Here is a 16,877-nt window from a genome sequence, read left to right on the forward strand (position 1 = left end):
TGGAAATATTAGCTTATAGAATGGGTTGCAGATGACATTAAAGTAGCTGGTGTTGTTGACAGTGAAGATGGTTATCAAGATTTACAGAGGGATCTCGATCAGCTGTGTAAGTGTGCAGAGGAATGGTAAATGGAGTTTAATCTGGATGAGGGCAAGGTGTTGCATTTTGGGAAGACACACGAGGGTAGGGCTTTCACAGAAAATGGTAGGGCCCTGGCGAGTGACGTAGAACAGAGAGACCTAGGAGTACAAGTACAGGATTTCATGAACGTGGCGTCGCAGGTAGACAGGGTAGTGAAGGTGGCTTTTGGCACACTGGCACATAGGGCACTGACTATAGAAGTTGGGATGTTATGTTGCAGTTGTACAAGATATTGATGAGGCAGAAATATTTGGAATGTTGTGTTCAGATTTGGTCACCCTGCCTTATTAAGCTGGAAAGAGTGCAGAGGAGATTTATGATGATGTTGCTGGGACTCGACAGGCTGAGTTAGGGAGAGAGGTTGAGCAGGTTGGGACGTTCTTCACTGGAACACAGGAAAATTGGTATTGGTATATTATTGTCACTTGTACAGAGGTACAGTGAAAAACTTCTCTTGCATATTTATCGTACAGGTCAATTCATTACACAGTGCTGTTACATTGAGTTAGTACAGAGTGCATTGATGTAGTACAGGTAAAATCAAATGAGGGGTGACGTTATAGAGGTGTATAAGATCATGACGGGCATAGAATGCACACAGTCTTTTTTCCCCCAAGGTTGGGGAATCAAGAACTGGAGAGCAGAGGTTTAAGATGTGAAGGGAGAGATTTAACAGGAATCTGAGGGGCAATTTTTTCACCCAGAGAATGGTCAGTATATAGAATGAGTCAGAGGAAGTGGTTGAGCCAGCTACATTAACAACATTTAAAAGGTACCTGAATGGGTATATGGATAGGAAAGGTTTAGAGTTATATGGGCTAAAGGCGGGCAAATGGGACTAGCTTTGATGGGAATTTTGGTCGACATGGACTAGTGGGCCGAATGGCCTGTTTCCATGTTGTATGACTCCAATGGGAATAGTTAATACATAACATCTGCTGACGATATACATCCTAAGTGTAGCGCCAAGGAACGGCAGTGAATTACACAGTATATATTACCGACTTAGAAAAGATAAATTGTATAACATTAATGACAAAATGAACGGATGCACAAAGTGATGAGAAATTAACATTTTTGTTAACTTGTTACATTACTATGTTAATTTATTAACTTGTTACATTATTAGAATAATGTGCTAGGACCAATGAGGGCCTAAATAGTTTTGACAATAAGAAGGTCTCGATCTCAGAAAGGCCAACTATTTTATCCCCCAATATTGTGATTGGTCTGTAATTTGAATGCATCATTTTTCCATGCAAATTCTGACAGTGTGACTTATCCTATGATTGTACAATATGAGAAACAAACAATACTTGAAAATGGTATAACAATGAAAGCATTTGAAAGATGCATATGTACCCAATATATGCTGTGCAACAATGCTGCACGTAATAGTTACTGCCTCACAGCTCCAGTGATGCTGATTCAAATCAGAGTGGTCTTTGGGGAGATTACAGGTTCTCCCTGTAACTACATGGGTTCGCTCCAGGTGCTCCGGCTTCCTCCCAAATCCCAAAGATAGTCGGTATATTAATTGGCCATTGTAAATTGCTGCTAGTGTGGAAATGAATGGCAGAGTCCAGAGGGAGATGCTGCGGATGTGGGGAAAATTTTAAGAAGTGGTATGAGTGTAAATGTGATAGTCAGTGCATACTTAGTGGGCTGAAGGACCTGTTTCTATGCTATGTGAGTCAGTGATTAATAACAATTATTTACATGGTAGTGTAATAAAATCAGGAGAAACCAACACTCTGTGAAATACTCTATCTTACATATTTCAGCACCTAAATGCCAGTAACAGATGGAGAAGCTCTTATTGAATTGCATGATTATACCCGAAAATCCTGCCCCCAAACAATTTGTCAGATTATTTCAATAGAGCAAAAGCCTGCATCAATTGACAGAATAACAAGGAAATACCATTTAATAGAGGGGTCCAGGGAAATAAATGTGTATACAAGATGTTCTGTGCTGAAGATTTCTGTTTTCATTACAACTATTTATTCCTAATGAATATAGAGAGCACTTTGCAATTACATAGTATCAGTGCAATACACTTCCCTTTTAAACTCAGCACACAAATTTACTCCAAAGCAATGATTTATATGCCAGTACTTCCTTCACATTGCTAAAAAAATTCTAGAGATTATTACTAGAAATGAAAGTTTCTTTAAAAAAAAAGTACCATGCTATGAGATTAGATACTATTTTACAAAAGGCAAAATTGTAATTTCATGCACTTTCACTGGAGAAGAAAATAAAAGTACCAATACCTTGCCTTCCTTCATCATTGGTAAACAAGCCACCGTCACTGCTGCTGAGGCTGCTGGATTCACTGTAATAAAAATAATAGATCAAAAGAACAATTGATCTCTGAATCGTAAAATTTTAAACAGACAAGTCTGCAGTCAGATGGAAGTTGCCTCTGACAAAGATCTGAGCAAAATAAGATGATTTTTTTTTGTATCAAACTGCAAGTATTGCAATTCCATTAATTACAGTGCATATTATTTTTGCCACATAAAACCACAGGAATCTAATAGGACAGTGGCAGTAAGCCAGATGGGACTATTACTAGGTGCTGAGACAATTGATGCATTTCGTTATTTGCCTCTATCAAATGTTTTTCTTTCCTTTCTTTTGCCATACTAGTTGACTTGATCCAGGAACACAGCTGCTGGATTCTTAAATTTCTTCAATACATTGAGCAGAATTATCTCAGATGTTATTAGTCTTAAAATTTTTTTTTTGTAAATAATAAAGTAAATGCATTTCAATGCAGGAAAAAAACTAAGTTTATTCAAATTTCATAAAATGTAATAGACCCTTGATATAAGACTCTCAGAAAAAGCATAGAGTGTTGATAAATAAAATAACAATGAAATGAAAGCCATTATTAGCATATTCTGGGAGTACAAATATTTATTAATGTAGTTGACATAGGAATGTCTATTGAATTCATGTTTATGGACTTCCAGAAGGCCATGGATAAAGTCACTCATAAGAGACTGTTACCCAAAGTTGAAGATCATAGAATGATGGCAAATTAATGACTTGATTAGGCAATTGGCTGAGCAGAGGGAGAGTTGGGATATTCTGCAAATATTCTAATTAGAAAGACTCTGGTGGTGTCCTGGGAGAATCTATGTTGGAGCCTCAACTATTCATCATACTTATAATCCAATTACATGATGAGGTGGAAAACCACATATCCAAGTTTGCTGACAATACAAAGTTAGGCGGCATTATAAGCTGTGTAGACCAAAGAACGGAATTACTGGGAAGTGTAAATTAATAAAATGAATTGAGCCAGATATATTTCAAGACGAGTAACTGCAATAACATTCACTTTGGACCTAAAATTGATGCAATAGAGTACTTTCTAAATCATGAAAAGCAGGAAACAGTAAAGATTAGAACAGCCTTAGCAGAATATGTATACAAATTTTTGAAATGTCGTGGGCAGGTCCAGAAGATAATCAAAAAAAGGCATGGAACATTGAGTAAAATTATTCTATAACTATAGAATAAACCAGGAATTACTTGAGTGATTCTGGGCACCACATCTACACATTAACAACAATAAAAATCTATGTTGCACTCACTCGTTTAAATTACAAGGAAAGATGGCTCAAATAAAGGTGTATCAAATAGAATTAGATCAGTTTCTGTGAGGGAAGTAGATTATAAAATTGTAAAGTGGTGATTTGATCAACATTTTCAAAATATTGAGGATAACTGAAAGGTTAGCTGGAGAGTAATTATTTCTACTGAGTCTTGGATGAGGAGATATAATGTAAAAGTTAGAATCAGAAGTAAACTCATCTAAATGCAAAAGACATTGGAATTTGGAACTTTCTTCCAAGAATGACAATTGTTTCTTTGTAAAGTTTTATTTTTAAAATCTGAGGATTAGATTAGATAGATTTTTTTTATTAACCAAATGTGTTAAGAGATGTGGGGAAAAGGTAGGTAGACTGAATTACGTTAGCAATCACATTGAATGATGGAACAGATTTTAGAGAGTAAATGGCTTACACCTGTTGCCATACTCCCACAATATGTGCAAACATGTATAATATGAAAGCACAACTTCTAATTTTAAAATTATAATTTAAAATGTCAATTAAAATTAGTCAAAGGCAATGGTCCAGCAAACTTTGGCTCAGATCATCACCTAGTTACTTCTAATACGTAATGTAGCAAATAATACAATTACATTTTGTTTCATTAAAAAAAACACCAACAAGTAAGGGGCATCGACACAAAATTCATAGAAGAGTTCAACTTGCCTAGCATTTCATAAATATACATTATTATAATACTATTTGCAATTATTTTAATGACACTCAACTCAAGGCAAAATCTGCACTTCTAAAAATGAAGTTAATTTAATTTTACAACATTAAGATAGACAGATATAATTCAGATGCAAATATACTGTTCAAGGCCAGGCTGGGCTCCCTGCTTCAATTACAAATCACATTGTCCTCTGATGGTCACTGATTTTAGTTGGGTGATTAGAAACAACAGCTCACCAGCCATTTACAAATCAAGATAATTGATAGGCTGCTTTTTTTTCCATTCCAAATATGGGATGTTTGGAGAGTGCAATATGAAAATAAAAAATATTTGAAATATAACAATGAAACAGGTATCTTATCGCAAGTGTACTCAAATGTTGAGCATTCATATTTCCTTAAATCTTACTCCCATCACAGAAACTGATCTCATTCTGAGTGCTGACTTAGCCCAATTTGAAAGCTAATGAATCCATATTAACTTGCATTCTTGTACTGATGTAGTTCTAATCAAAAGGTAATATGTCAAACACTCAAATTTTCTTCAACTTCACCAAAATGATTGAAAGTATTTATATTCAGAGATTTAAAAAATGTGTGGTCTTCAGGTTAAAAATCAAACAATGTCTTTATAAGACCTCATTTACGTAACAATAAAGGTGAATAAAAAATTCCGGCATTCCCTCTTATATTTACTTTTCAATACCAAAATATCTCAAAATAATTGCTTCTTTACTATTCTTAGGACTGGTTGTTTATATTATTCCTCTTGCACATAAAGACAGTAGAGCTTAAACACACACTGTACCAGACACATGCTTTTGAAAAGGTTAAGAATTATGTTCCATTTTTGACATGCTTCTATACTTCCCAACTGTCACATCTACCATAGCAGTAAAGTTCTCCTACTTTTGAAATGTTGTCTGCTTGCCCAAAACTTATTGAAAAATCCTGCTGACTGCTGTGTTCTAAATCAAACCAGAATTAGGTCACATGCTGAACTGTAAACACTATCATACTCCTCAGCCCTCCAGGTGACATCTCATCTGTGTGGGGGGAAAATGATTACTTACACATATCTGTGTTGTCAAAATAGTACTTCCGAGGTAATTACCATTGTGGCGTGCCTCCTGCCTGGACTGGATGGATGAGGCCTGCTGCCAAAGGGTCACTATTCACCCATATTTCTAACCACAAGCTCAGGTGTTCCAGTACTGTAAATTGGTCCAAGCATGTCAGCAGTTATCTGTATTCCAAGCAACCTGCAGCCATCTTATGCCATACCACACACAGAATATTTGACTGGTGCGTACAGAAGCTGATAACTTTCTGATGAAGAGCGATAACCACTAAGCATTACTGACTGGAAGTTGCTGAGTGGTAACTAATCAATTTCTAAATAAGTTAACTCTACAAAGCTCTGTCAACAGTTTGAATCTGCAAATCCTATTGATAACAGCTTATACGTTCAGTTACTATACCTCATCGGTCTTATTTTTACAGATAGCTTAATTTATCATACATCTTTTGAAAGAACAGTTAAAACTGAATCATAAATTCAAGGGAAATACTTGGGGGAATGATGTTTTTAGGAGAGTTTTATTATTCCAATCCAACCAGTATCAAAAGTAAAACACTGTATTCTGGCTTTTACAAAGGTAAAATGATTGAGCACTATTGCCCTACCAAGCTCATTTCTGGAATATAAGAGTTAAAACTGCATTTTTGCCTCACTTTTAGCAATTGGCTCCCCGATGTATCACTGCATTAAAATGGACATGAAATCTTACAGGTTTACTATAACTCTGCTCTAGAAGATAAGGTCAGGCATATGTGGATGTGAATGTAGGAAGTATGATTAGTAAGTATGCAGATATACATTAAAGTTATTGTGGATAGTGTGGAAAGTTGTTTAAGACAACAGCAGAATATAGATCAGCTGGAAAGTTAGTAAGAGTGTTGGCAGATGGAATTTAATCCAGGGCAGATTTGGAACAATAGAAGAATTTCTGGAGAGGGCTACTTCTTCAAGATTTGGCAGTAGATATTTGAAAGTGATTGGCACAGAGTTGTTTTCCAAAGTGCACACAAAAAGGATGAACAGGACTGTGACTGGTGATTTGACACAAGAATTATTTAAGCCAATAGGAAAAGAGAAACCACATGAGCTTGAGGGGAAGCCATTAACTTGGATGGAAGTTTACATAAAGAGAGGCAATTAGGGAGAAAAGGTGTGCAGCAGCACTGACAAGTTTAATGGAGATGAATATCAAAATTATTGAGGTTGAGAAGTTGCTTTGTACAGAGATTGATGGAGAAAAGCCACATGGTTATCTCAAAAGCAGCCTGAGGATTTTAAAGATGAAAAAGGTGAAATTAGGCAAGATGTCCAATGGTTCCAGACGAGTAGCTGCATAGACCAAGAGGAGATGTAGCATGTCCAGTGCAAAATTTTCATCCATGTCAGGAGATAGAAACTCATCTAGAAATCCATACCTGAAAAATATGCCTTATTTTAGTCACTATGAGGCAATGCTACAACATTACCATTAAAAATGACAACTACCATTTCTTGATATTGCAGCTTTAGCTGTTTTGCATTGATACACAAATAAATCTGTAAAGGGATTGAAATACTTTTTCTATGCAGTTACAATTCTGCATGCAGAAGTCATGAACATTTATAGATGTCCATTTATTGCAAATAGTTTGAATAACAAAAAAATTGTGGTCCTAGTGCCAAGATAAACACAGCTATTATTCTACTCTAGCTGGTCAGAAATTATTTCTGACTTTACACAGTTTTATTGCAACTTGAGTGTTCCCTGGTGTGTTGGTTTGAGGTTCAACGTGAGCAAGTACTAGCAATTCTGTTGAAAGTATTTCAAACCCTGCAGTTATATTTAAATACAACAACTCGTCTCAGGATAGGGAAGCTGGTACTTAATCTTAATAACCTGTCACTCATGCTATCATCAGAGACTTTCTGCTCCTCATACTCCATTTTGTCTCTATTTGTATTGCATATTTCTTCACTTTCCACGACAACTCCTTCATCTGGGACTTCCAGTCGCTTTCGCTTGATGATCTTGTCCTTGGTTATCTCCTGGACTTGGAGATGGAAATGGAGCTGGTTTGTTTGTGCCTGGTGTCTTTCTGGGGTTGTTGCTGGAACTTTGCCCTGGGTCAGTGGGTGAAGTGTATTAGTGACCTCTGCTGGTGAATCTACAGCCATACGTTTGACCTTCCTTCTCCTTCGCAAAGATCTACCAACTGAGTTACTGTCAGTGATGGAGTCTGACTCATGCCAGGAGTGTCTTTTCCCTCTGATTGCTGTCACGTTCAGGGAGGACAGACGCTTAGCAACTGTGAGATGGTCATCTGAATCACTGTAATTGTTATTTTCTCTGTAGTCACGAATTGCCCCCTCCAGGCTAGACTCAGAGACGTCACTCATGCAGTGGCCATATTCCCAGAACTGATGTCCAATGTCCATTCGTCTCTTCCTGACTCTCCTTTTCCTAGCCTGTCGCATCAGTAGGCATGAAGCTGAGTTACGGGAGGCTTCATCTTCAAAATCTGCATACTTTCGTGTATGCTCTGAAGTCTCCTCCAAAGCGGAGACTAGATCTTGCACCAGCTCATCCATTTCTCTACAAGGCCTTAAAAATAGATACAAATAAATATAAAAATTAATGTGTGATTTTACATATTTTAGGAATAATATTTGGAGTCACTTCTTCAATTACAAATACAAGTCCAATTTTGGTCAATCTTTAATTAAACACATGCACATGAACTATTAAAAGTATAAATAGACTATTCTACACGAATAATGTATTTCTATTGCTCTGAACACAAGAAAACAGCAGGAATAGGCCACTTGTCCTCTCAAGCCTGCCCATTCAAATTAATCATGCTCGAACTGCCTCGATCTCATCTGTTTTGTACAGCCTTCAATACCCTGATCTTTCAAAAATTTATCTACTTCCCCTTTAAATACCCCTGGCGCTCTAGCCTTCACAACCTTTTGAAGTAGAGAATTCCAGAGAGTTACCAGCCTCTGCGAGAAGTTGTTCCTGCATAACTCAGTTTTAAATGACTGCCCCTATTCTGGTAACCATGTTCTCTCATTCAGGATTCTCCCACTAGTTGATACATCTCTTCATGACCCCCAATAAGCTTATATGTTTCAATATGATCACACCTCATTCTTCTACACCTGAAAGGATATAGATCTAATTTCTTTAGCCAATCAGGATAGGGCAATTCTCTCATCCCGGCAATTAGCCTGGTGAAATCCCTTTATGATTGCCTCATAGGCTGGTATACAAGGGGAAATAAGGGGATCAAATCTGCACAAGGTGGTCTCATTGGTACCCTGCACAAATGTAACAATATTTCCCCATTTCTGAACTCTAACGCTCTTGCAATAAAGGTCAATACTCTATTTGCCTTCCTAACCATTTGCTGCACCTGCCTATTACTTTTTGGCAATTCATGCACAAGGATACCTAGATCCCTCTGCACTTTGCCAATCATTTAGATAACAATATGTCTCCAGGTTAATCTTACCAAAGTGTATAACCTTACACCTTCTCACAGTAAACTCTATTTGCCAAGTTTTCATCCACTCGCAGAGCTTACTGAGTATAAGAGTTGGGATGTTATGTTGCAGCTGTACAAAACATTGGTCAGCCGCACTTGGAGTATTGTACATAGTTCAAGTTGCAATAATACAGGCAGGATGTGGTATCATTAGAAAGAGTGCTGAAGAGATTCACCAGGATGTTGCCTGGAATGGAGGGCTTTACTTATATATAAGGAGAGATTGGATAGGCTGGGTTTATTTTCACTGGAAGGCTGAGAGGTGACCTTATAGATGGGCATAGATAATCAGAATCCTTTCCCTTTTCAGCATAGGGGAAGTCTAAAACTAGACAGCATAAGTTTAATGTGAGAGGAGAGAACTTTAAAGAAGATTGGACGGTACGTTTTCCACACAGAGGGTGGTGGTGGTTACATGGAATGAGCTTTCAGAGGAAATGGCGGAGGCAGATTCAATTACAATGTTTAAAAGGCATTTGGACAGGTATTTGGATAGGAAAGGAGTAAAGGGAAACAAGCCTAATGTGGGCAAATGGGATGAGAGTAGAGAGACATTTTGGTCGACAGCAAAGAGTTGAGACAAAAGGCTTGTTTCTGTGCTGTGCAACTACATATAGATAGCATTAGAGTTGTAACGTCCCAATATCCTCATCCTAACGTACTCTCCCACCTATTTTTGTGTTACCAGCAAACTTGGATATCTTGTACTCTGCTCCCTCATCCGGGTCATTAATATAAATTATAAACAATTGAGGGCCATGAACTAATCCTTGGAACACTCTACTGGTTACATCTTCCAGCCTAAAAAAGACCCATTTGTTCAAAACGTATCTTCTAGGTGATAAGCAATCTTCAATCCATGTTAACACACTTCCCCCAAACCCATGCGGGGAAGGCTCTCCTTTATCGACTCTGCTTATTACATCCTGGAAGAACTCTTGCACATTTGTCAAACATGATTTGCCGTTCATAAAACCATAATGACTTGGTCTGATTACATGAAGCTTCTCTAAATGACTAGTTATTTCTTAGACCAGGAGCAGAATTAGGCTATTTGGCCCATCGAGTCTGCTCCGCCATTTGATCATGGCTCATTTATTTTTCCCTCTCAACTCCATTCTTCTGCCTTCTCCTCGTAACTTTTGATACCCTTACTAATCAAGAACCTATCAACCTCGCTTTAAATATACCCAATGACTTGGCCCCCACAGTCACCTGTGACAATGAATTCCACAAATTCACCACCCTCTGGCTAAAGAAATTCCTCCTCATCTCTGTTCCAAAGGAACATCCTTTTACCCTGAGGCTGTGCCTTCTGGTCCTAGACTCTTCCAGAACTGGAAACATCCTCTCCACGTCCATTCTATCCAGGCCTTTCAATATTCAGTAGGTTTCAATGAGATCCCGCTCCCGCCGCTCCCGCCGCCCCCCCCCCCCCCACCACCTCCCACCTCCCGATCCTTCTAAACTCCATCGAGTACAGGCCCAGAGTCAGAGCCATCAAACACTCCTCTTATGTTAACCTTTTCATTGCCAGGATCATTCTCGTAAATCTCCTCTGGACCCTCTCCAATGCCAGCAGATCCTTTCTTAGATATGGGGCCCAAAACTGCTCACAATACTCCAAATGTGGTCTGACAAATGCCTTAAATAGCCTCAGGATAACATCCTTGCTTTTATATTCTAATCCTCTCAAAATGAATGCTAACATTGCATTTGCCTTCTTTACTACCAATTCAAGCTGCAAGTTAACCTTCAGGGAATCCTGCACTAGGACTCCTGAGTCCTTTTGCACCTCCGATTTCTGAATTCGCTCACCATTTAGAAAATAGTCTACACCTTTATTCTTTCTACCAAAGTGCATGACCATACACTTCCCTACACTGTATTCCATCTGCCACTTCTTTGTCCATTCTGCCAATCTGTCCATGTCCTTCTGCAGACTCCCTGCATTCTCAACATTAACTGCCCACCTATCTTTTTATCATCCGCAAACTTGGGCACAAAGCCATCAATTCTGTCATCCAGATCATCAACATATAATGTGAAAAGTACCGGACCCAACACCAACCCCTGCGGAACACCACTAGTCACCGGCAGCCAACCAGAAAAGGCCCCCTTTATTCCCACTCTTTGCCTTCTCCCAGTCAGCCAATCTTCTATCCATGCTAGTACCTTTCCTGTAATACCACAGGCTCCTATCTTGTTTAGCAGCATCTTGTGCAGTACCTTGTCAAAGGCCTTCTGAAAATCCAAGTAAACAATATCCACTGACTCTCCTTTGACTATCCTACCTGTACTTCCTCAAAGAATTCCAACAGATTTGTGAGGCAAGATCTCCCCTTATGGAAACCATGCTGACTTCGGCCTATTTTATCATGTGCTTCCAAGTACTCCGAAACCTCATGGGGTCTAACATCTAACCAACCACTATCAACCATTATCAGGCTAACTGGCCGATAATTTCCTGTCTTTTGCCTCCCTCCCTTCTCGAAGAGTGGAGTGATATTTGCAATTTTCCAGTCCTCTGAAACCATTCCTGAATCTAGTGATTCTTGAAAGATCACTACTAATGCCTCCATAATCTCTTCTTCTTTGATTATAGACTCCAGCCATCTTACCAGCAACAAATGTTAAGCTAACAGGCCAATAGTTAGTGGCTTTTTGTGTTCCTCCCTTCTTGGAGTCACATTTGCAATTTTCTAATCTGATGGAGAGCTTTGGAAAAACAACAAACTATTTCTGCGGTTGCTTCCTTTAAAACCTTTGGGTGCAGGTCATCAGGACCAGGTGACTTGTCGACTTGTATGCCTTTAGCACCATTAGTTTTTCTAATACTCTGTCCCTCAGTGATTGTTACAAGTTTTTTCATGGTTTTGAAACTAGTCCATCAGAAATTTTTAGGATATTTGCAGTGTTCACCACTGATGACTGATGCCAAATATTGCATCCGGTACTTCCTTGTTTAAGTTATTAATTTCCCTCGCTCTCTAGGGGTTCCACACTTACCCTTCTTAAATTTTCTTCTTAAATTTTTATATATCCATAAAACTCTTGCTGTTTGTTTTGTCTTGCCAATTTTCTCTCATCATCAATGTTGTCTCTCCTCGTAATTTCTTTTCTCTCTCTGCAGATCCTTGCAAAATTCCTGTCCTCTGGAATATTGCCATTTAAAATGCTCTAAATTTAATATTTTCCTTGATTTAAAATTTAGAAAAAATTAGGAACATCTGAAATCAGGCAAGAATTCTCTAACAATATAAAGGCTAGAAAAGAATTATCTGTTAGAAACACGTGTAAACTAAGATCAGAAAACGTTTGCTTTTGGCTATCTGATTAATATAACTCTTTTAACAAAGCACTTTTTTCAATAACAGTTTTCATATTGCTCCCAGAGGAAACATTATAACAAGGGGCTTACCATATTTTGCAGAACTTTGATTACTATCACAGATTACCACTCTTAAAATTCTCATTCACAACCATGCCCCCTTCAATGTTTTTCTTCCCTTCCAGGCCTTACCATAATTTGGCACTAATATGTAGAATTACATACAATTCAACACACAATAAAAGGTATACAGACCAAGAGGTCCATGCCAATATTTTATCTGATTTTAACCAAAATTAGGTTCCCTGCATTTAGGAAGGATCAAACAACTACTTCAGGACCCCTCTAACGATGGGCTGTCCTATGCCATCAGGTGTAAGCATTACTGCAACTACTGCTAAATGGATAAACAATGCTTCCAATTTTACATCAGTGCCGATGGTCGCTAGCAGTCTTGTTTTTGGAGTCATCCTCCATAAACCAGATCTACCCTTAACCATTTACCAGTAACCTATGGAGGTGGTTAATGCAGTATTGCCCATTTAACCAAGTACAAGTCCTTGGGCTTTCTTACACTCTACGTTCCTTCGCTGCATCACCTTCCTCTGACATTCATGTCCAAAGCCTGGAAAACCTTAACCATTTCCCACAACTCAGGAGGCAGATATCAATGATGAAATTCACCATTGCCTTCAATGCACCAGGTCAGCCTTTGTCCGATTAACAAAAAGGTCAATCAGTGCTCAGGAGGCTGAATAGATGTTAATACATGAAAACTCAGTGCATTGGTATACATAAGCCACTTAAACTAGGCAGTGGATAAATATTTTTTTTCTGCTATGCAACTCCACAAGATGACAAGATCTAAAGCCCAAACTGCGATGATTTCTGGTGAAAATGGAGGAAGCCAGTTCCGAGACACATATGATTCATGACAATCAAAGGAGGAAATGGGTTGAAAGCTTAGTTATCGAATTTCTTTCACGAATGATTCATTGTGATACTTAATACAGCAATAAAAGTTCACAATTTAATAAAGTGCCATCACCCTAAACAAAAACTTCATCTGCCATGCTTCAGCAATAACATTCTCACTTCTGAGGCTGAAGGATATGGAATCAAATCCCAGTCCATAACGTTGAGCACAAAAATATAGGTGAACATTCCAGTATGGAAATTAGGGAGTACATCATTCAAATGACATGTTCAATCCAAGCCATGGCACCATTTTAAAGAACTAGGAGTTATTCCCAGAATCCTGGCCAAAATTTATCCCTCAACATGTATCATTAAAATACATCATCTTTGCTACGTGTCTTTTGTACATTACAATAGTGACTACAATTCAGAATTTCTTCTCAAGCTAGAAATTGTTTTGGAACATCCCAAGAACAGTAAAAGACATAAGTTCATTGAAAATGAGACCTGGATTTAAGGTTTCTGTTCTCTGATTCTATTCATACACTTGAAGGCATTCAACTGCAGGGTTTCCTTGCAGGAAGACAATCAAATCTGTGCCTATCTCCCAAAAAGCCTCCCATCGATTCAGCAGGGAGCTCCACTGCAAAACTGAACCGATTTTCGGTAGAATCTCCTAGTCCTCATGTCAGTGGACAGCTTCCATAACCTACAGATGATTCAGGAAGTGCTGCATCTGAGCATTGCTGATGAATGGCAGGAGGCACAGATCTGGGCTATCCCAAACCCCTGCTTGACTGCAGCTGATGCAAATGCATCACCACGTGAAATCATCTCTATGCCTGTGTACATTGCTGTGTTGCAGCAAACATGTCCATCTCAGCTGGTTTCCCAGGGAATGTTGAGTGAAGGTAGGAATTCCAGTCATACATGGAACCCTTCAAAAGAAATTGCTGCAAGCCAGCATATATCTTGTAATGCAGTTACCACATGCCAGCAACTTAGGTCAGATGCAGGTGAAAAGGAGTATAATTACTAGACTGCACTCTTGGGATGGAATCAGTCATGAAGATGAGTGGGCTTATTTTAGAGTCAAGACTTTACTGGAAGTAGTGCATTGATATTTTACGTAGAGACTTTTTTCCTGATCCTCCAGTCTAAATTAAGTTCCTGAAGTGCCAAGCCAAACAGAAAAACGTGTAAATGTTGGACTGGAGTTCCAAGGAGAAGGACACATGCATTGCAGTCTACTTAATACACATTATAAATCTTTAAATTTTGCTCAAGTAAAACTACATTTGACTGCTCTTCATGAATCCGGTAGCAGTGACTGGAGGGACCTATTTATCCAACAGATGGCAAGTCTGTTATCAGGGAACTGCTATCTGTATTGGCCAATCACGTGTAAGACTGGGGGCTGGCCACATGTTGGAAGAATGTGCTTACAACAACACTGGAAAAAACAGTGTGATCTCAATGGTGTGCAACCAGCAAGCTCAGGTGGCTTACTGGAAGTTCTGCCCCAATGTAGAATACCGTAAATCAGTATTCTACACTGGGGCAGATCCACCTCCTTCCCCTTACTCCATGGTCTACTGTCCTATCAGATTCTTTCTTCTTCAGCCCTTTGCCTCTTCTACCTATTACCTCCCAGCTTCTCACATCATTCTCTTTCATCCCCCCTCCCACCTACCTTCCCCCTCTCACCTGGACTCACCTATCACCAGCCAGCTTGTGCTCCTCCCCCTCCCTTTTTATTCTGGCTTCTGCCCTCTTCCTTTCCAGTCCGGCTGAAGGGTCTTAACCCGAAATGTCAACTGTTTATTTCCCTCCATAGATTCTGCCTGACCTGCTGAGTTCCTCCAGCATTTTGTGTGTATTGCTGCAGCTTCCAACATCTGCAGAATCTTGTGTCTACTGTAAAGCAGTGCCCTTTTCAGTCAGCTGCCAGCATTTGTTAAAGGAGTAAGAAGACTGCAGTCAGGGATTGTCTATTGTCCCAATCAGAACAGAAGAACATAATGAGACAGAAGCAAAGTTGAAGAAAAAAGTTTTTTTTAAAACTTACTGCAGGAGAATTTGCACACAAGAAAACTAAGTAACATAAATAAAAGAGTTTGCACTATTAAAAAAATCAACCCCAGCTTTGACAATGTCATTGTCAAAGCTGGGGTTGATTTTTTTAATAAAAGGAAAACAGCCATGTGAAGTGCAGTAAAACCTGTAGAGAGTGGGCCCAGGTGGGGAATCATAAAAGGGAGATCTAGTCACTGGGAAAAATTGGATTGATTGGATTGATTGGATTGAAGGAATTTATGAATAATGTAAATGATTGTGAAGGGACTACTGACCAGAGGTCAGTGAGGAGAAATGTGATAAATGAACTTGACAAAACGCTGTTTGACGAGTTTTGGAAAAGTTGATATCCATATAAAATATCATTTTTACGGTCAACAAGCAAGGGATTCGTTGCACATCAAAACATACAGTGAAATACACCTTCTGCATAGAGTGCTCTGGGTGCAGCCTGCAAGTGTCACCACACTTCTGGTGCCAACATAGCATCCCCACAACTTCCTAACCCATACATCTTTGGAATGTGGGAGGAAACCAGAGCACCCAGAGGAAACCCACACAGACACGGGGAGAACATAAAAACTCCTTACAGACAGTGGCCGGAATTAAACCCGGGTCACTGGAGCTGTAATAGCGTTATTGCTAACCACTACACTACTGTGTATTTTAAGATCAAAAAAACAAGCAGAAAGGGAAAAAAGTTTTGCTGATAAATCCTCTTGGTGATGGATTGTTTGGCAATTTGAAGCTTAGCTTAGCATCAGAGTCCCCAAATCTTCTGCACTAACTGTTTTTGTCTGGGGGAAAAAAAAATCAGCTCAGGAGAGGGTTGTGAGGAGCAAGTGAGGGAATGAGAAATGTTTCCCTCTTAGGGAATGTCAAGTATCATTTGTTTGTTGATGTTTTTGCAGAAGCCTATGAATCAGAATTAATTATGAAAAGAGATGTTCTTTTAAGGTTTTCCTTGCATAATCTGCAGGCTTTTAAAAGCATAAATTATTTGACTAGCAAAGTCAGCTTTTATTCCACATATCTAACTGTAAATGAGAAGGTAATGGTGCACTGCCCACTTTAACCCCTTGGCTAGAACTTTGATCTAACAATGCTAACTGAACAGGGATCCATTTCCCAGTCAGGATTATCTGTAACTTGAAGTGGCAGAAGGAGAGTATGAAGTTCCCTTCTGCTTGCTGTCTTTGTCTTCCAGGTCGTAGAAATCAGAGATTTGGGAGAGTTTGTTGAAACAGCCCTTGCAAGTTACTGCAATCTAACTCAATCATGTTGCACAGACTATGGTTGTCAAAGAGAGTTGATCGAGAAGGCTGCTTGGTTCAGGAAGTTGTTGAACACGGAAACAGAACCAGTAGCAGACCAGTCAGCTCCTCATGCCTGCTCTCACATTCAATTAAGATCATGGCTAATATTTTACCCTAGCATCATGTTCCTTTGGTATATAATTGTGACTTCTGCCAGAACCACAAAATCCAGCAAAGGATAC

General features: G+C 38.9%; 1 protein-coding gene across 3 annotated transcripts in view; it reads right to left on the reverse strand.

Moving 5' to 3' along the window:
* gpatch2 (G patch domain containing 2) overlaps window positions 1–16,877 on the reverse strand; it is a 210,538-nt gene that overhangs the window by 188,311 nt on the left and 5,350 nt on the right. For all 3 annotated transcript variants that reach the window (XM_052011432.1, XM_052011434.1, XM_052011433.1), the window contains exons 2-3: window positions 7,404–8,108; window positions 2,419–2,480 (exon numbers count right to left, since the gene is read on the reverse strand). In XM_052011432.1, the coding sequence (XP_051867392.1) occupies window positions 2,419–2,480; window positions 7,404–8,108 (767 nt within the window). The remainder of the gene's footprint in view (window positions 1–2,418; window positions 2,481–7,403; window positions 8,109–16,877) is intronic.

Source organism: Pristis pectinata, chromosome 3, assembly GCF_009764475.1.
Source record: "Pristis pectinata isolate sPriPec2 chromosome 3, sPriPec2.1.pri, whole genome shotgun sequence".
NCBI classification, from domain to species: Eukaryota; Metazoa; Chordata; class Chondrichthyes; order Rhinopristiformes; family Pristidae; genus Pristis; species Pristis pectinata.